The 21,599-nt window shown below is 42.8% G+C and overlaps 1 protein-coding gene across 1 annotated transcript; it reads right to left on the bottom strand.

Moving 5' to 3' along the window:
• Nucleotides 1-516: 516 nt before the first annotated feature.
• LOC106564497 (low-density lipoprotein receptor) lies at nucleotides 517-21,579 on the bottom strand. The gene is made up of 17 exons (XM_014130619.3): nucleotides 21,242-21,579; nucleotides 11,414-11,539; nucleotides 11,112-11,234; nucleotides 10,071-10,448; nucleotides 9,690-9,812; nucleotides 9,475-9,597; nucleotides 8,996-9,118; nucleotides 8,665-8,793; nucleotides 8,198-8,369; nucleotides 7,293-7,520; nucleotides 6,634-6,752; nucleotides 6,222-6,361; nucleotides 5,324-5,465; nucleotides 5,035-5,187; nucleotides 4,436-4,702; nucleotides 3,548-3,711; nucleotides 517-3,177 (listed from the first exon to the last, which is right to left on the bottom strand). The coding sequence occupies exons 1-17, from the start codon at nucleotides 21,318-21,320 to the stop codon at nucleotides 3,142-3,144; spliced, it is 2,625 nt and encodes an 874-aa protein (XP_013986094.1). The 5' UTR covers nucleotides 21,321-21,579; the 3' UTR covers nucleotides 517-3,141.
• Nucleotides 21,580-21,599: the final 20 nt, after the last annotated feature.

Below are 21,599 nucleotides of genomic sequence, written 5' to 3'. Positions count from 1 at the left end.
CAGGTCCTGATGAAACATTGTTTGTTTATGAATACAGGTGCGTGGTGGAGTTTATGGGTGGGCCGTCTCCATTTATTTTATACCTTGCCGTCTTCACCTTGACACGTGATAACAAAAGCTGGACTTACACTGGTGGTGAAAGGGTTTGTAAAACACACACACTGACGGGAAGGAGATGTCAGTGAGAGACTGAATGCAATACTGCGCACAAAAAAACTACTTTATGAAACATTAACAACAACAACAACAACTGACAGAACAAAAATAAGTTGTAGGTTAGGCCTTCATCCCCAAAAAACAGTAAAACTGAAAGCCCACAACTAAAATCCTTTGTTATCTACATCTAAAAGTCTTATTAGGTTGGCTTACCACCGTTATCAGGAACGGGTTGACTAATACAGTATGTAGCTAGAACGTTAAGTACAAGTTCTGTATTTTTTGGTTCTAACGATAACACAGCCATACAAGGAAGACACTATCTGTGTAGTGGGATGAAAGAGACGTGACAGATAAAACTTGATCATTATTTATCTTTTATTTAACAAAATAATCACAACACAAACAAAACAAATGGTCACTTTGAGATTGGATTCACTGAACAGGATAATGAAGAATAAAAAAGAAGAGCATTTTGCATGTAACAGGCAAGCTGCAGCTGGTGCTCTGTCCTGTGGACTCGTACATCTTAGGGTGATACACAACATTGTGCTTTACACACCACAACTGATAACCATGATCACAACTGATGTCATAAAACACTGCACAACAGGGGCAATTTAGTCTATAAAATGTAAGATCTTCAATCAGCTTTGAATGAAAGCACAACAATATAACAGAACAAACGTTAACTTCACCAGAACCATAGATATATGTCTTTATATGGATCTGAACTTTACACCGCTGTTCAGAACCAGTAGTGTCATTCACACAACCAAGATAATGATTCAATGGATAATGAATCAAGATAATGAACATTGGTTGGTTGGTTATGATGGGACAATATTAACAACTGTGTAACCATTCACAGTAGACACGAGGGCTTGGGAATAGAAAGCAGACAATCAAGATATTTATATATGTATATATATAAATAAATAAAATGAATCTGTAATATGTACAACATATTTTTCACGTTTTAAAATGTACAAAATGAACAGGGTGATACCACAGCGAACTGAGGATGTAGTATTTACAGAAACATACAAACTATATACATATTCTCAAAAATAATAATTAGTATTGTCATATCATACCAGGATGTCATTCAACATCATTCACCATCATTTATTTTGTCAGCTTTCCACCTTAATAAAAAAATCAAACGGAGGGTGTTTTCTTCATGGCTTAACTCTTTAGAACAGTGAGTAGCATACAGACATAAACCAGTGGCCTTCAACTAGCCTTCAGCTACAGGCCTTCAACTGGCCTTCAGCTGCTGGCATTCAGCTACAGGCATTCAGATTCAGCTACTGGCATTCAGCTACAGGCATTCAGCTACAGGCATTCAGCTACAGGCATTCAGCTACCTTTAAAATTGGCCACAAAACAAACAATGCTCATCGATTTAGATGTAACTTGTTGATGCACAAATTGGAATATATCGAAAATGCACAAGGCGTGTAAAGCCATAACCAGATATAAGGCAACAACTCAACTCACTAACTTGTGTAAGGCAACAGTTGACAGGGGCTATAAGATCATATATACCAAGAGACAGAATGTCTGCTGCACATGCAAAGGCAAGATAACTATTATGTCAGCTATAGTGAAAGGAGGTCATAAGGCATTTGGGTTCTTCTAAACACTGTATACCACATACCGTAAGAACATGTACGTCACTAGACATTACACACATTGCTGGAGTGAGTATAGAAATGCTTGCATTGATGATGGCAAAGGCACAAATATGTAAAGATACCAATGACAGCTCACACGTTTTAGCTTTGAGTAGTGCCGACAACTCACGTTTTAGCTTTGAGTAGTGCCGACATCTCACGTTTCAGCTCAGAGTAGTGTCACACCATAGTTCAATGTCCCCCCTGGGAAAGTCTCCACTTTAAGATGTGGTGATGTTTGGTGCTAAGTGACTATGGACGTGCATGTGTCAATGTCAGGCGATAAGGTCATCCAGAGGTCTCAATGTCCATTGGTAAGTACACCATAAACATACAAACTAGGTACCATTTTTGACCTTAAAAAGATATGACAAGACAGCTTTTTGACTGCAGCCTGTTTTAAACTCACAATCTTCAACACGTTCTTCATATCGTGCTAATTGTGTTTTCTAGTGCTTTTGTCAGGCTGACAAAGGAAGTGGGATCAAACTGAACTCAAGAATCAAATGGGTTGGAAGTGTAGGACGTCTGCTGTACAGCGCTATGCACAATCTTATGCAACATTAGAATAAAAGTTGGCCTATTTTACAGTAAGTAGCCAAATGTACACTCATTTACAAAAGAGCTGCTAAGTGATATGTAACAAAAACAAACAAAGTGGAAGCTGTGTTAGATGGTTATCATTTTGAACTTCCATGTGTCAAAGAGCCATGGTCCAGGACCTAGCCTGGTACCAAATCTGTACATTATGTGCTTAGACATTTATTCTTCTCTCTGACGAGGAGTTAGCCAAAAATACATACATTTGGGACCAGGCCACCTAGGTAAGAGCTCTTACATTATGAAAGAACGGACAACTACAGTCCAACTGTGCATTTACTGTGTCTTTCATTTTCAAGTCCTTCCGATGTTTGACAAAATGGCCTCCAGATGTTTTTTTCTCTTCAGGGTTGTGTTCGAGACCACAACGCTACCAAGTCATTTTCTGTGTGATTCCGTTTGTATGTTTATTCTTCTTTCATTCCTTTTTTTTGGGGTGGGTTTCCACGGCAACCAAGTTTTTTTTCTTTTGAGTTTCTTTTTTCCTTCTTCTTCGTCTTGGATGGCAGCACAGTGTTGAGGTCGGAACGTAATCTTCGGAACAGGAAGCCAGGAACTATGGTCATCATCATACGATTGGAAAGGACGTGTCAGTAGCATTAGGGTTAAAATGACCTCCATTGTTTTTTGTTTGTCACTTTTTCAAACAAAAATCTCTCTCTCTTTAAATACAATTCTTCATATCCACTTCTTCTTCTTCTACTAGTCATGCCAGGTCTTCTTCCAGGCTCACCATCTGTCTCTGTGAGGGGAAACAGAAAATAACGATAAACACAAAGTCATGCAACACTGAAAACAGCTACATGCAGTATTTCATAGGCTATACCATAATCAACGGTCACATGCTATCTGTTAGCCACTGCAGAACACCTGCAGGATTGGGGTCAATTCCATTTAAACTCCGTTCAGGAAATTGAGTGGATTGCAACTCCACATAGGAAAACGATGGGCAATTCATCCCATTATTTTACTTCATCGAAATGGTATTGATCTTAACACAGTATGAGAATTTAAAAGGAATGAACTCTAACCCTGGTGATACGTGTAGTCTACATAAGTCATAAGACAGTGACTGTGTTGCTTGGTGGGTTGCTAGGTGACAGTGACAGTACCTGTGGGTAGGTGTATCCGTCCTGGCTGTGGTTTCTACAGATGTGCAACTCGTCCTCTGTGGTCTTCTGGTACACGGGGTTGTCAAAGTGGATGGTGTTGGTGTTCTTCAGCCTCCAGTGTCTCCATAGCAACACTGCACCAAACAGCACCAGGCACATCATCACTGGAGAGAGGAGATAGGGGGTCAAAGGTTAGTTCTTGTTGTTGTTGTTGTTGATAAAGTATGGTAGGTAAAGCCAGTTTAACTTTTACAATGATAAGTGTTTTACTGAGTGTACAAAACATTAGAAACCGCTTCCTAATATTGAGTTACACCCCGTTGCCCTCAGAACACCTCAATTCTTCGGGGCATTGACTCTACAAGGTGTTGAAAGCGTTCCACAGGGATGCTGGCCCATGTTGACTCTAATGCTTCCCACAGTTGTGTCAAGTTGGCTGGATGTCCATTGGTTGGTGGAACATTCTTGATACACACGGAAAACGGTTGAGAGTGAAAAACCCAGCAGCGTTGCAGTTCTTGACACACTCAAACCGGTGCACCTGGCACCTGCTATCATACCCCATTCAAAGGCACTTCAACTTTTGTCTTGCCCATTCACCCTCTGAATGGTACATGTACACAATCCATGTCTCAAATGTCTCAAGGCTTGTCTCCTCCCCTTCATCTACACTGATTGAAGTGGATTTAACACGTAACATAAATAAGGGATCATAGATTGACCAGGTGAAAGCCATGTCATGGAAAGAGCCGGTGTTCCTAATGTTTTGTACACTCGGTGTATATCAACGCGTAAGTGAATACATAAACAGAGAGTAGGTTACTGCAGTACTACTGTATTTATCAGTGCACTAGACATTATGCTGATACTACAAGGTAAAATACTCACTGATAGGTAAGACAATGTAGAGCACAGTATGGTGTGATGTCTCAGCTACTTTGGGCATGGCAACATAGCCACTTTGACCTGTCACCGCAGTTTCCTGTGGACTGTGAGTGGTCGAGGACCTATCAGGGTCCTGGGGCTGGGCCCGGCGGGCAGAGGAGGTAGTTGTAGTTGTGGTGGAAGTGGGACGAGCTGGCTGTTTGGTTGGGGCCCAGGTAGGGATGGGTGCTGCAGTTTTGGGAGTGGTGGGGGGAGCGGTAGTTGTTGGAGCTGTTGAGATCAGAGACGGGGGTAAAGGTCAAAGGTTAGAGTTTAGACACACAAGAACGTGTCAGTTAGTTTGAGAAAAGGTTCAATGACCATGAACAGTGAGTATGAGGATAGACACTAACACTTTGACATCCATTGGCTTTTGAACTAGCTTTTAACTACAAAATATTTGGTCTTATACGGATTTTAATAATGATTAATCATGAAAATATGAATAACATTCCACCCATGAGGTGGGCGATCGGGTCATCTGCAGGAAAGGGGTCTACAGGGCAAGAGTTACACCCTTCTCCTCTAAAGTTCCATAGGGTTCGACAGAGGAAAACACATACCTGCCACACACTTCCTCATGTCCAGGCCGAGGGTCATGTGATCAGGACAGGCACAGGTGTATTTGGGGGAGTGTTGGTTGATCTGAGGAGCAGGCAGACATAGGAACTCACAACCTCCATTCACAAAGTTTTTCTCTGTGCACCAGTTCTTTCCTATGAGGAGAGAGGGGAGAGGGGGGAGAGAGGGAGAGGGAGAGAGAGTGTTAGACCACCTGATTCAGCTTTTAAAGTTAATTACAGTTATTCATATGAGATTTGTTATGTTTATAAAAAGCGTGCGTTGCCATACCGATGGGCTGCTTGAGGTTGTGGTATACAATGATGTCCTCTGGCTGCAACAGGTCCTCTGCCAGTACAGTGATGTCATTTCCTGTCAGGCGGTTGGCACTCATGACTGCTCTGTCGCCCATGTCGGTCCAGAATACTTTCTCCTGTGAAACAAATGAGAGAAACCAGAAAAAAGAGAGACAGGAAGAAAAACTAGGTTACCCAAAGTTAACAAACTGTCCAGTCAGTACATACAAAGTTAACCAACTGTACATAGTACATACAGTACTTAAAGTTAACCAACTGTACATAGTCAGTACATAGCATATCATAGTCAGTACATAGCGTACTTACAAATTCATCCACAAACAAAGACTTAATGCATCTGTCCTAATTTAAATGGGGGAAACCAACAGTTTCAGATATGGAGCTTATTAACCTATGGCCTGGATACTGTGAGATCAGTTTGGTCTCCATTCAGCAGCTACATGGATGGATTTCTGTAATACAGCTAAAGCTGGCTAGCTGCATGGCTAAACTCATTAACCGGGCTGGTGTATAAGACTCTGAACCTGGAAATCCCCTTTAATTAAAGCTACCACAGCCAGGTTGGTGTACCACAGCCAGGTTGGTGTGGGCTGGAGGGGGGAGACCATGGTGCTCGACCCAGGGACCTAGAGGAGGTTCTGGGGACACAGCCATGGTAGAGGGGGAAGGCCATGGTGCTCGACCTAGAGGTGGTTCTGAGGTTGGATTGTAACCATTTCCCTCATGGACTGGACTCTACTGGTTCAGTTAAGTCTCCCTTTCCCTTCCTCCAATTCCTCTAAGACCTGTCCATAACTATACTCCAGATGGAACTCCATTCATGGAACTCAAGTTAGCGAGACCTTAAATGTCCCCTTTCTATCACTATTTACCTCAAAGACGGCGACAGAGAGGGGGTGAGCCAGCTTGTCCTCGTTGAAAATGAGTGTGTGTCGTCCTTCTCCGTTTACGCCGATGCTGGAGAGGGTGTGCATCTTAGAGTCCACCCAGTACAGACGCTGGTTAACCATGTCTGTTCGAGAGACAGAGAGCGTTAGAGAAATCCAACTGTATAATCATTAACTTATAAACAATGCTTCCACGCATGATAACGAGGCAGATTATTTTGAATGTATTTAAATGTAAATAATGTACAGCTACAGTATGATAGAACTCCAACAATAACACAACACAAAATCTCAACTGTTCTGTATACGAGTATAAGAACCATGTGAGACAGCAAACACCAATGTGTCCAATCACACATCACTAAGTTGCAGTGTCCAATCAGTGGACTCTTCTTACCAAGCGTGATGCCGTTGGGCCACATGATGTTGTCCGTTACCAAGGCGACGCGGTTGGCACCGTTCAGCCCACTCTTCTCGATCTTGGCCTCGTTGCCCCAGTCAGTCCAGTACATGAAGCTGGAAACAGACACATGACCGTCAGTCAGAACTCCTACCTCGAACATTTACATTTACATTTTTTTTTACATTTTAGTCATTTAGCAGACGCTCTTATCCAGAGCGACTTACAGTAGTGAATGCATACATTTCATACATTTTTTTTTCTGTGCTGGCCCCCCGTGGGAATCGAACCCACAACCCTGGCGTTGCAAACACCATGCTCTACCAACTGAGCTACAGGGAAGGCTACGAACACACATCAGCACAACATCTGGAAGACATCTGGAAGTCTTTAGAGAAAAATCACACACACACACACACACACAATTCACACACACACGTTGAGCTTCTGCCATGTTTCTTGTTTGCGAAAAGAGATCCTCACTCACTCAATTATTCCAATATGTTCGACAACAAAAGCATGCTGTCGAAGATTTATCTTTTTGGTTTTCATGGGAGTCAACGCCCTATTAAACATGATACTAATGAAAACAGATCAATAGGCTATGACCCAAACAAGGTTAATAAAACCAATCAATCAAAACCCAAGTTTCTTACTTGTTGGCTGGGTCCACCACGATGCTTCTTGGTTTCTCCAGTCCTTCGCTTATCAGCGTCTTTCGCCGTGTTCCGTCCGTGGTTGCCACGGAGATGGTCTGGAGCACACTGTCCGTCCAATAGATGTTACCGTGAATCCAGTCGACGGCCAGACACTCCGGCGCCTCCATCTGGCTGTCAATCACCACGCTGTGGTGGGAGGAGTCTCCTGCCAAGTTCATGTCAGCGCTGGGGAAGTGGCGGGACAAAATAGATGTTTGTTAACGAACAAATACTGTATATTGTCTGTAGATAGATAGATAGATAGATAGATAGATAGATAGATAGATAGATAGATAGATAGATAGATAGATAGATAGATAGATAGATAGATAGATAGATAGATAGATAGATAGATAGATAGATAGATAGATAGATAGATAGATAGATAGATAGATAGATAGATAGAGTAGATAGATAGATAGATAGATAGATAGATAGATAGATAGATAGATAGATAGATAGATAGATAGATAGATAGATAGATAGATAGATAGATAGATAGATAGATAGATAGATAGATAGATAGATAGATAGATAGATAGATAGATAGATAGATAGATAGATAGATAGATAGATAGATAGATAGATAGATAGATAGATAGATAGATAGATAGATAGATAGATAGATAGATAGATAGATAGATAGATAGATAGATAGATAGATAGATAGATAGATAGATAGATAGATAGATAGATAGATAGATAGATAGATAGATAGATAGATAGATAGATAGATAGATAGATAGATAGATAGATAGATAGATAGATAGATAGATAGATAGATAGATAGATAGATAGATAGATAGATAGATAGATAGATAGATAGATAGATAGACACTCCCCTTCCCCCAGTAGGTCCTCACCTGTAGATCTTCCTGTGGTGCAGGTCAGACCAGAAGATCTTGTGTCCAGGCATGTCCATGTCCAGGGCCACCACGCTCTTCAGTCTGGGGATGAGAGGGACGTACTCTCTACGGTCCAAAGTCATCTTCCTCACCTCATGGCGGTTGGTGAACAACAGGTAGGGGACAGTACCTGGAAGACATACAATTAGATTTAGAAAGTTTTAGATTTTGACCTCAAGTCTGCCACTTTACCTAACTGAATTGACATCACATTTAGAAAGTTGTTGTTTAATAATGAGGCCTCAGAGAAGCGTCCTAAACTTCTTCTTTGCTTTGATTTGTTCAGACTGTATCAGAATTCCTCCCAAGGCTCTGTTCATATATCCACACTAGCAAGCAATCTATCAAGCATCCATTCTAAGTAGTATGCTGGGGTGGCTGTCGGAGTGTAGCATAGCTAGTGTGTCCCTCCATCTCACACATACCTGTGGCAGCCTTGCAGGTCTTGGTCTTGGGGTCCAGTTCGTAGCCCTCCTCACACTCACACTTGTAACTTCCCAGGATGTTCACACAGATCTGGGTACAGGTGTCTGGGTCAGCACACTCATCAATGTCTACAGGAGGAAGAAAACAGGTTTAGAGGTCAGAAGATAGGGTCAGGGGTCAGTTGTGGCAATTCATAGTATGATTTGATCCAAATCCAATGTCCTGCGATCTAATCCGGCACTCGTCACTATAGTGACTTAGAGCTCAGTCAATCTTCTGAGCTGAGTTCAGTCTTAGAAAAGTGTCATATAAACGTTTATTTCCACACACCTTCACATTTCCTGTTGTCCTTCCCCAGACTGTACCCAGCAGGACAGGAGCAATTGAAGCCAATCTTCAGGTCGGTACAGGTGTGAGAGCAACCGCCGTTATTGGTCAAACACTCGTTGTTGCCTGCAGAATCAGACCGGAAATCAGTTAGAAGAAATATATCCATCTAGAAATCTATAAGAAACAACCATCATCCTCAATGTCCACGATGACAGCCTTTTTCCTTAGGCAAGACTAAACCAGTCACCTCACTCTTTACAACCACTAACTCGTTTGGCCAGACCAGACTGGCTGAACCACTTGGCTAGCTGTCTCCATCATATTTTCCTAGCTGGGATGTGGTCTCTCTCCTCTGCTTTCCACTGAATGGTATGTGAGTGTAAAGGGAGTTCCCTATGGGCCCAGGGTCAAAAGTAGTGGCCGAAACAGGGATTAGGGTGCCATTTGGGACGCAGCATATGTCTACGGTTCCAACTCACCACACTCCCTGATAGGTTCGTCGGACATGTCTCGGCAGTCTTTCTGCCTGTTGCACACCTTGTCCACGGTGATGCACTCCCCACTCTTACACCTGAAGTTATTCGGGCCCTCACACGCATCCACTGGGGGGAGAATAAGAAAGAGGAGAATATTATTAGACATATAGTACAGCTATAGGGTGTGTGTGTGTGTGTCCATTAGGGCTGAGCCTCACCGCTCTTGCAGTCCATCTCATCGCTCAGATCCTTGCAGTCAAACTGGCGGTCACACTGACGGCTACCATGGATACAGGAGCCATCGTTACACTGAAACTCATCTGGCTGGCAAGTGGGCCGACCTACCGAGAGAGAGAGAGACAGAGAGAGAGATATTAGATAAACAATACAGATGGACAGATAAAGAAAGAGCGATTGGGATTTTCTCTTAAGAGTCTCTTAGTTTAGTATCTGTTCATACAGTATATCTTGGAAGATGAACATTTGTTTTTGTAAACGCTTAACTAAATAAGCATATTTCTGTCTTTGAAAAAAACAGCTGTTTCAGAGAGAAAGGACAGAAGCAGAGTAGAATATTGTCAAAAAAACCTTCCACTCACTGCAGTTGGTTTCATCTGAATTATCCTGACAGTCCTTGCCTCCATCACAGCTCCAACTCCTATGGATACACTCCCCACTCCCACAGTGGAATTCATGTGGCCCACATGGCTTTGTTGTCGGTTTGGTGTCCCTCCCGCCACAGTTCTGGGGCCACTCGTCTGAACCGTCGGCACAATCGGCGTCGCCGTCGCAGGCCCAGAGACGCGGTACACACACAGTGTTGTTACACTGGAAGGCGTTGGGACCGCAGGTGGCGGTGGGACAGGAAGTCTCATCAGAACCATCGGAACAGTCCTTGTCCTTGTCGCACACGAAGGAGACGGCGATGCACTGACCGTTGGAGCATTGGAACTCGTCGTCGGTGCAGTTCTTTGCGGCTGGAGGGAGGGAGGAGAGGGGGATGGAGGGTTAGGAATATGGAAGGGTTGGGGACTGGGTGACACAGTATTTGTACTCTATTGCGTCTTTAGGATGTTATTATATCTGTAAATAATATTATTGTCACTAAAAGAATATGAGAGGTTTTTGTTTAAGGGTTCAATGGGTGCAGAGTAGACACAAAGACCATAGTCATGTGGTGATAGCACCAGTTAGTGATTACAAACTGAAGTCTTAACACATCATCATGCACTAACCACAGAGGTAATCAGTGATGAACAGAACCGTTTGTCTTCAGTATGGTGATGACTACAGTGTAGTCTATCAGGTAGGACAACGATAGAAGAGTTGGCTACAGCTTATACACTATTGGACTAGACTAGTGAATGTAAATATGTAGGATCTTCATTTGAGACAGTTTGCTTCAGAAGGAAAAGAATCCTGCAGCAACCGGAAATGTGAATTATTACGTGGATTATAATTAATGGACATTTCTGTAGAGGTTGATACATTCAAGTCAAATTTCAAAGTGGAAATTACAAACTTCATAAGCCTTCTTAAACGTCAAATACACTACAAATGTTAAATGTCCTGCATTGCAGGAAAGTTCTCCTGCAACAGGGTGGTCAAATTAAGATCCTACATCCGTACTGTTATCTTACCACAGCTCTTCTCATCAGCTCCATTGTCACAGTCAGCTTTGCCATCACAGTGCCACGTTCCGGAGATACACTTGTTCAGTGGGCCTCCACAGCTGAACTCAGTGGGCAGGCAGGTCTTAGCCTCTGGAGACACAGAGAGACATCAACAGATACAGACATTAGAGTCTGTGTGACACATCTTAGCAGCTATATCTTATCTGAAGAGGAGGAGGAGAACAGAGGAAGGAGGAGAAGGATGAGGAAGAAGAGTATGAAAAGAAAGAGGAGAGAGAGAAGAAGAGGAGGAAGAGTCAGTTACTCACCACAGGCGGCTGACAGCTCGTCAGTTCCATCACCACAGTCATCAGCTCCGTCACACACCCACCGGCTGGTGATACATTTCCCGTTGCCACACCTGAACTGACTTGTCCCACATGTATACGCAGCATCTAGGAGAAGAAAAACCCAGGATAACTGTAAATGACTGACAGACAGGACACATTTCATCTTTTATAAATCTATACTAGTGTAATTAAAAAAAAAGGTATTTATTTAACTAGGCAAGTCAGTCAAGAACAAATTCAATAAAATATTTAAGGTAGTACAAATATAATATACAAGGTAGACATTTTAACAGAGTGTATTTTGATACTGACTCAGTGAGTTTTTACAAAATAGGTCAATAATTCATTATACATATTTTCTGTCATGTGACACTAGTACCACATAACATTAGGCTCACGCAGAGGATAGAATAGGTCTGTAGTAGTGACGGATGTTAACTAACATTTAACTAAGTAACTTCCCTCGGTTAGTTCATGTTCAACAACGCTCGCTGACAACAGAGGGCAATCATCTGACGGCCATTATGATTGGGATTATATCTTGTTGTTGGTGAGAAGAACACATCCTCTACAATGTTTTGTAGTGCCCCTCTGGGACCAGCAATTATGTATGATAAGAGCTACGGTAGTGAGAGTCCAGAGATAAAGGAACAGGATATGAGGTAAAAGGACTACAATATGGAGCATTTCTAAACAGGAAATGAAGGAGTTTCCCATGGGAGAGACTTATCTCTTATCGTTCACACACTGGAGCTACTGTATCTCATGGTCTTTCAGCAGTCAGTGAGAACTTGATGGCCATTTTGTTATGCACTCAAGACTGTTGCTTGGCAACTACTGTTTGTGCGTTTCTCATGTAAACTTTCAAATGAAGGAAATTAGTGCAGGACAAGAGGTTGCCCAAACAGAACACACACACAAGTGTCAACTCACACGCACACACCATTGGCCCACATACAGAATCCGGTAAGGGAAAGTTAAACAACTTATAGACCTACTGTACAGACTTGAGCAAGGAAATCAATTTTTTTCTCACTTCTAGTTTCTGCCAGTAGGCCTATGAATGAATACCACATAACTGTTTGACTAGCCTATTCAACAGTGAAACGAGATTTAACCCCAAAACGACCCAGTTTATTTTGGGTTTGCTGAGGTCACAACCTCGTTGAACTCATCTGCCCAATCAAAGTGAAGATGTCTTCAACAAGGAAGTGAGAGCTAACAGGTAGAGCTAGCATGGAACCTTCAATATTCTGCAAGGTCTCGGTCACTGTAAGTCAGTTTCTCCTTCCACTGTCAAATTCCGCTGTGCCTGAGGCAACAGAGTATGAGTCAGAGCCTGCGGCTGTCTCTTTAAGACAATGGAAGGGGGGAGGAGTCATAATCACACCACCAGCTGCTGATTGGCCCTCGAGGGACATTCCTCAAAATACTCACAACAAGAGCACTAGTGAGAGCAACAGGGGGAGGTGTGGGAAAAACCGGTCACAACACCAGGAATTTTCTGAATTCTCTGAACTCAAGCTGTCGGATGTTGACACTTGTAATAGTAACCGCGGCTACACCAGCATGACTCAAGTCGTAAAGTCGGTTGCTACACAGAGAGTTAGTGAAGGAGACTCAGAAGATAGAGGGTGCCTGCCCCATCTATTGACATGTGATGTCACCAATGCTCACACCTTCCTGAGAAATGTTGGCCTGACTTGATCAATCAGGGCTTTTCATGGGGAAAAAAAAAACAGCTGCTGAACCCCTCGCCTCAAATGCTACATGATGATAGACAGGCACTGTAACCGCCAGGACTGTGTTTCCAGTGAACTCAACACACACACACACACAGGTTCCAGGAATAGTTTCCCCCCATCCTATTCCAGCTGTTCTTGGAGAGAGTGGTGATACATTTACGAGGCCTGCCGACTGTTAGCCGCCCTGAGACTTCTACAGTCTGTCAACTGAAAACGGAGACGTTACTTGGCCCGACATGCACTCTTCCTCTCTCTCTTTCCATGATCCTCCGTCTCCCCTCCCCCTTTCTGTCTGTCTCTCCCCTCATCTCCTCTTTCCCCTATTTCTCTGTCTGTGTTTTGCATTTTCTCTCCTGCTAATCTTCTGTCCCATCATCTACAAATGGGTCACACGCCTCTCAAGCTGCATACTGTGTTCTCTCTACCATTCTCTCTCTAGGTCACAAGACGCTCAACCTCCAGCAGCATAGCCCACTGTACTCTCTCAACAGGCATCTGTGTGTACAGTATGTTAGACTGTACCGTACGTCACAACTATGTCTACCATTCTCTCTCTGGGTCACAAATCTCCGCTCCCAAGCATACTGTACTGCACTCTCTCTTTGTAGCCTATACGATGAGATATACATTGGGTAATAGAGGACTTGTACTGTATTCAACTTGGTCTCTAATTGAAATGCAGTGGGTGAGAGTTATTTCCCCAGGATGTTGTAAGTCGTTTATCTTTTTAAAAAGCCCAGCCGGTTCTGAATGGAAACCTCTTTCCATTGACTAGCTTTGAATGTGAGACGTTATCAACGACAGAGGCCAAGTTTAGCTTCCGTTTGAACCAAAAACCGTCTGGCTGGAAAGGTTGGGCCACGCCATTGCGATACATAGCCCTCTCTCAGTGTGGGTGTGTCGTGACGTCAGAGTGTATTTGTGTGTGTGGTGCATATCATTGATCGATAACTGAGCCATGCGCTTGGCGTAGTAACCAATCACAGAAGACCGAGGACGTTTGTTTGTGGTACACTGTTCAGGTTACAGTTAATTATTATTAAACAATCATAAAATAGAAGTTTGGTTCCTGTCTACTTAACTTCCTTATGGGCCCACTTAATTCAGTCCACCTACTGTCTGTACGGTTACTGTATGTACAGTGAGTCACCATATGGGCATTTCGTTTGTCTTTGAGGTTGTGACTAAACTAAATCAAGATAACAAATATGGGGTGATTTCTCTCTCGCGTTTCCTTGAGGGATAATAGTTGTATTGTATTGCATTGGTTTTCTTCACAATTACTCCAGAAAAGAATTGTCTTGGGGAAATCGACTTCAGATAAAGTGAGTGGGAAAATCCTGTTGTATTTCGAGTGGAACGTTACTTTAACAAATCTACACAGTTCTACCAGCAGGGTACTTTTCATTAGTAACAGCAAATCCCATTCAAACTAGCTCTGCATGCAGCCTGTAAACTATTGCGTAATAATCTCAGATTCTAAGAACCAAAAAGCCATTATGAGCAACCTTCCTTATTCACCAATCAGCACATTCTTAGGTGTCTCTCTGCCTGCCTGCCTGCATGTCTGTCTTGCAAATGGAATTACCGGCAAGTCACCTGATTCGCATTCTCCTTCCTATGCCTGACGCCATCCCCACAAAATTTGACCCACGGGGGAGGAGAGGCAGAGACTAGTGATGAGGGGGTTGACTCCTAACCCGCAGTGCCAGCAGTTATATCCGCGGGACGGACGGGTTCATGGTCATTAAATATTGGCGGATGTGTGGCAGGCGGGTTAAATAAAGAGCAACAATACCTTCAAAATATCCATCAATGTATAATTCTAGTGCAATTTCTATCAACAGGCTACATTGGGCTTCTTATTTTATTATTGGAGGCTATCTGGCATTAGTGCATAAGACTAAGCTTTAGGGCCTAGCTGCACTCCAAATAGCCTACACAGCCAATCGCCAAATGCTTTCGGGAAACAGGAAAAAGTTAAGGACATGGTTGAAATTTCATTCAACAAGACAAAAGCTGCAAAAGGAGAGTTGAAAATAAAGACGAGGGCCTGAAAATAAATGTTTGGGAAAGATTTGGTGAAGTGGTGAAAGGATGATAGCAGTGCTGGCTGTGTTATGTGTGATTGTGAGACACTATACAAATTTGACAGTCACAAGACGGGCCTTAAAATAGGCCTATGTCAAGGGAACTGTAGCCTACTGTTCAGATGGGTTAAATGGAAACTGAAATCTGGACAGTGACTGTAGATCTATAACCTCTCACATAGCCTTAATAACTCCTGCAGAATTAAGCCTTTCTTGCAGGAAAATTATAAACCAAAACGTAGGCAGAATTTGGACTTGGGAACAGGAGTGGGGAAATATGATTTCTTTCTGCATCTTGAGAGAATGCATTGCTCAGTTAGATACCATCTGTAGCGGTGCTGTCTTCACCATAAAAGCTGATAGTATTTCAACCACATAACATGTGCATTGAAGCCCAACTGAAATCTTATCAGAAACATGTTGGGTCCAGTCATTTTCACAGCTTTGTTTCCCCCTTACAACTGGTCAAACAGATGTCAAAAGATCTTCTGCCGTCTTTGACTGTAGCCTATAGCGCATTTTCTATATTTGTGGGTTATGGTTGGATGCGGGCCTCAGATTTACACTTGATCACATATAGTCGGGCGGTTGTGGATGGCTTATTAGCAATTGCGGGTGGGTGTTGGTGAATAAACAGCTGACCCGTGTACCTGGACACAGCTGACCACAGCTGCCATCTGGACAGGGCCTTAATGTAGTTAGGTGCTTGTTGGATGCGGCCAATTTACTGTCAGGGCCTATCCACTGCTGCTGGCTCACAGTTAAATAGAGGAAGCCCTATTTGCAGACAGACAGTGCTCACTCCTTGTAATGTAAGCCTACTGTCTTAAAAGGTTAGCATCATGACCAAGTTACATCATGACCTGAATAGACCTTCATATGGCTGCCGACATACAACGGAAATCACTTTGATTTAGCCGTGCTGCTGACCGAGGAGAGGCAGAGCGAGAGAGATAGAGAGAGAGAAAGTTAGAGAGGGACAGAAAGAGAGCGGGAGAAAAAAAAGAGAGAAAAAGAAAGAGAGTGAGAAACATTTTATAGAGAGAGTCCCCCACCTCCCAATCTTCATCAGGTTCTATTAATAAACACTGCCTCCTGCTTGATGACAACTTGACCATGTAAGGTCCTTCAACGCTGTTTTTTTTGCTACGGATGGAAGAGAAAGAACGTGCTCACTGAACACCAGACCCTAGTCTGCAATAGACTTTCCAACAGCCCCAAATGTCATCCATGTAACCTTTTATATTTTTGAACTGGAAAGCTGCAGCCCGCCTGGTGTTCAACCTTCTTAAGTTCTCCCATATCACCCCTTCTCCTCCGCACACGCCACACTGGCTTCCAGTCGAAGCTCGCATCCACTACAAGACCATGGTACTTTCCTACGGAGCAGCAAGAGGAACTGCCCCTCCCTACCTTCAGGCTATGCTCAAACCCTACACCCTAACCCGAGTACTCCGTTCTGCCACCTCAGGTCTCTTGGCTCTCCCAACCGTACGGGAGGGCAGCTCCCGCTCAGCCCAGTCAAAGCTCTTCTCTGTCCTAACACCCCAATGGTGGAACCATCTTCCCCCTGAAGCTAGGACATCAGAGTCCTGCCCATCTTCAGAAACCATCTGAAACCCTACCTCTTCAAAGAGTATCTTAAGTAATCCAACAACACTAGCACGTGACTCCTCCACCTTCCTAGCTCTGACTTTGCTGATAGCTCCTTTTATTGAGGAAAAACCGACTTACTATGACTGAGATGTGTGGTTGTCCCACCTAGCTATCTTAAGATGAATGAATCCAACTGTAAGTCACTCTGGACAAGAGCGTCTGCTAAATGACTGAAATGTCAATGTAAAACCACAGCTGAAAAGACAATATTGTTTTGCAGCAACACCAACCGTCTCTGCAGCTTTAGTTGAAGTGTATGAATGGCTACACTGGATGACAACAGGAGGACGGTCCATATAGGTCAAAGGCGAGGCTAATATTAGAGTCCTCATCAACGCCCTTGTCATTGTGTGTGACAGGCTTGTTTCTTTAAGTTAGTTTGCCTATGCATTTCTGATTGTTTTGGCACGTGGGCAGTGGCACACACAAACACACACGGCGAGAAAAGTGTTTGTATGTATACACAAATCTTGCCAAAGGTCAGGGCTTGGTCTTTCCATAGCCACAGATTCATTTAGAACTAGGTGACCACTGATGGTCGTCTGTCAAGACGCTAAACCAACAGAACTCAGTCTGTACTGGTTCAGCTAACTGCATTTTTGGTTTAAACTCATTCATCCAACTGCATTCGGCTTATACTAATTAATCTAACTGCACTTGGTTTATACTAGTTAATCCAATTCCACTTGACCTTCATTGTGAGGTTATGAAGGGTGTTTTTGCATGCCACTGGTGACTGATTGAGAGATCTGGTGTGTTAGGAGAATGTACATCATGCCATGCCTAGAAGATGCTCTTGGGGCTGCATGATTCATATGAGGATTATTCTAGAATCTATTCTATTCTAGAACCACTGATGCAACTCTACAGGGATTTTCCCATTATTCTTCATGGTGTCAACTAATACAGCCCCTTGGGGCTCCACACATACAGTAACAGCAGACTTACTGTTGGAGCCCCACATATACAGTAACAGCAGACCTACAGTACTGCTGAGGCCCCACACATACAGTAACAGCAGACCTACAGTACTGTTGGGGCCCCACATATACAGTAACAGCAGACCTACAGTACTGCTGGGGCTCCACACATACAGTAACAGCAGACCTACAGTACTGCTAAGGCCCCACACATACAGTAACAGCAGACCTACTGCTGGGGCTCCACACATACAGTAACAGCAGACCTACAGTACTGCTGGGGCCCCACACATACAGTAAATGCAGACCTACAGTACTGCTAAGGCCCCACACATACAGTAACAGCAGACCTACAGTACTGCTGGGGCTCCACACATACAGTAACAGCAGACCTACTGTTGGGGCCCCACACATACAGTAATAGCTGACCTACTGTTGGGGCCCCACACATACAGTAACAGCTGACCTACTGTGGGGGCCCCACACACACACTCATGGACATACACACTCTGCACATGTCGCTACATTAATGAATACCTTGAACTAGAAACATTGGATGGAAGTTCTAATCTTTAAATCCCTGGGAGCAGGAGTTAGTCTGCATCACAAATGGCATAGTCCCATAGGGCTCTGGTCAAAAGTAGTGCACTTTAAAAGGAGATATGTTGCCTTTTGGGATGCAACCTTAAAGATTGAGGGATTACAGTAGAACAGGGTGGCTGAATGGAGCCACAACTAGACTAATACACAACACAATATTAACCTAGAGGCCGGTAAGTTCACCCTTAGCCTACCTACTGAAACCAATAAGGAATTTGCCTCGACTGCTGTTAATGCATTGCAATACAATGTAATACATTTTAATAATGTTAGCAAATAAGTTAATGGACATGTGAGTTGTATGATAGTGTGTTTAGTTCCTACTGTGGGTTGCTGGTTGGGGGCCACAGAAGTAAAGGTGAAGGAAGTTGGTCGGTTTTTATTAGAGGTCGCCCGATTATGATTTTTCAGCGCCGATACCGATTATTGGAGGACCAAAAAAGCCGGTGCCGCTTAATCGGCCGATTTTTAAAAATGTATTTATTTGTAATAATGACAATTACAACAATACTGAATGAACACTTATTAACTTAATATAATAATCAATAAAATCAATTTAGCCTCAAATAAATAATGAAACATGTTCAATTTGGTATAAATAATGCAAAAACAAAGTGTTGGAGAAAAAAGTAAAAGTGCAATATGTGCCATGTAAAAAAGTTAACGTTTAAGCTCCTTGCTCAGAACATGAGAACATATGAAAGCTGGTGGTTCCTTTTAACATGAGTCTTCAATATTCCCAGGTAAGAAGTTTTAGGTTGTAGTTATTATAGGAATTATAGGACTATTTCTCTCTATACGATTTGTATTTCATATAACTTTGACTATTGGATGTTCTTATAGGCACTTTAGTATTGCCAATGTAACAGTATAGCTTCCGTCCCTCTCCTCGCTCCTACCTGGGCTCGAACCAGGAACACATGGACAACAGCCACCCTCGAAGCAGCGTTACCCATGTAGAGCAAGGGGAACAACTACTCCAAGTCTCAGAGCGAGTGACATTTGAAACGCTATGCTTCAAGCATTGCGCTGTTTATGACTTCAAGCCTATCAACGCCCAAGATTAGGCTGGTGTAACCGATGTGAAATGGCTAGCTAGATAGCGGGGTGCGTGCTAATAGCGTTTCAAACGTCACTCGCTCTGAGACTTTGAGTAGTTGTTCCCCTTGCTCTGCATGGGTAACGCTGCTTCGAGGGTGGCTGTTGTCCATGTGTTCCTGGTTTGAGCCCAGGTAGGAGCGAGGAGAGGGACGGAAGCTATACTGTTACACTGGCAATACTAAAGTGCCTATAAGAACATCCAATAGTCAAAGGTATACGAAATACAAATCGTATAGAGAGAAATAGTCCTATAATTCCTATAATAACTACAACCTAAAACTTCTTACCTGGGAATATTGAAGACTCATGTTAAAAGGAACCACCAGCTTTCATATGTTCTCATGTTCTGAGCAAGGCACTTCAACGTTAGCTTTCTTACATGGCACATATTGCACTTTTACTTTCTTCTCCAACACTGTTTTTGCATTATTTAAACCAAATTGAACATGTTTCATTATTTATTTGAGGCTAAATTGATTTTATTGATGTATTATATTAAGTTAAAATAAGTGTTCATTCAGTATTGTTGTAATTGTCATTATTACAAATAAATAAATAAAAATCGGCCGATTAATCGGTACCGGATTTTTTTGGCCCTCCTAATCGGTATTGGCGTTGAAAAATCATAATCGGCCGACCTCTAATCAAGACATCTAAAGAAGGAAGCAGACTTTGCTTGAGGTGATAAACATATCCTCATAACATACATCTATTAATAAGCCTATTACATTTCATTGTTGATGACAAAAGCTATGATTTGAAATGCCAATTGAGAATGTATTTTGACATAAGCTACATCTAACCTACAAATGCATAACATTAGTGATCAAGAAGGTCTGCAGCAATCAGAATTTTGTAGCAAAATAGGCTATCCAGAGGTGTAAGATAAAACCATTCCTGTAAAAATCGAAGTTGTTCAATTTCCTCCATACATGGCACAGAAGCTGGGCTAAATAACCTCTTGGCACACGGTACAGAAGCTGGGCTAGACGCTCTTTTGCCGCGCCCTTACTCGTTGACAACCGTCTTTTTCCTCCAACACATCAAGCCCACAGGTAAGACCAGACAGCCTTGACAGGTAGGTCTACTGGATGTGACGAGCCTATTTCTCATTCTGATTGGCTTGCGGCTACATACTATTTGAAGAACAGCCAATCGACTTCCCGAGCGTAGCTTCCGTTCATACGGACGAAATAGATACATTTTAACTTTTAGAGATAAACATATTGTCAACGAAAATGATAGCTTAAGTTCAACTTTAATCGGCTTTGAAAGGGAAAATGTCTTGAAAAGCTGTTAGCGCTTGACTCTCAATGTCAAGAACATGCCCCCTTCCTGCGCACTAAACCCACTATTACAAGTTCAGCCTAGGATACGAGGGTATAAACATTGGTTTAATTGAACATTCGACTGGTATTAAAGCACCAAAACAGAAATTAATTCAGAAAATGTAAATTTAGCCATTCTATGTGTGCAGCACGGCTGCATTTGCAATTCAATTTCAGACATAAAATAAAAAGCTCACTGAAATATAGGCAATTGACAACTATGTCATGTTATAAGTAATTTAAAGATGTCAAATCGTTTAGACTAGAGAGCACCAAGGGCAAAACCCGCTCTGCACTCAGTCGGAGTCAGCCCCAAAAATACGCATCATAAGCATCTTGAATGATACAATTGTCTTCACATCCTTACCTGTAGGAGCAAAACAGTGAGAAAGCAACACCAGGCAACATGCTGTCAGCCCGGTGATTCCCACACGAGTCGGTAGCATCTTTTCTCCTTTGGGCTTCTACGCAATTCGAAGTGTTTCTTCTTGGTCTAATATCGACCACCCGGCACGCAAAATGTTTGACAGCTAGCCTACTGAACAGCACTATTTCAACTCAACTGAGAGATGCTTCTATATCTTTGTGGATGTTGCAGTCACAGCTAAAACAAACTGGGATAAACGAATGACTGTTTGGGTATATAGAGAGGACTTACTGTGCGCCTGTGTCTAGGACTAGTGCCAGGGAGAAATATTATATTTTTTGAGTCACTTCTGACTATT

This window comes from Salmo salar, chromosome 12 (assembly GCF_965601325.2).
Source record: "Salmo salar chromosome 12, fSalSal1, whole genome shotgun sequence".
NCBI lineage: Eukaryota > Metazoa > Chordata > Actinopteri > Salmoniformes > Salmonidae > Salmo > Salmo salar.
Note: the sequence above shows the minus strand (reverse complement) of the source record. Positions and strands in the feature narration are given on the sequence as shown.

Excerpts from the sequence above, each read along its gene's own strand:
- LOC106564497 (XM_014130619.3), bottom strand. The coding sequence starts at position 21,320 with ATGCTACCGACTCGTGTGGGAATCACCGGGCTGACAGCATGTTGCCTG. Across the intron at positions 9,813-10,070 it reads TTCAGATGAAACCAACTGCA|GTCGGCCCACTTGCCAGCCA; the intron begins GTGAGTGGAAGG and ends CTCTCTCGGTAG. Across the intron at positions 4,703-5,034 it reads CATGAGGAAGTGTGTGGCAG|CTCCAACAACTACCGCTCCC; the intron begins GTATGTGTTTTC and ends TGATCTCAACAG.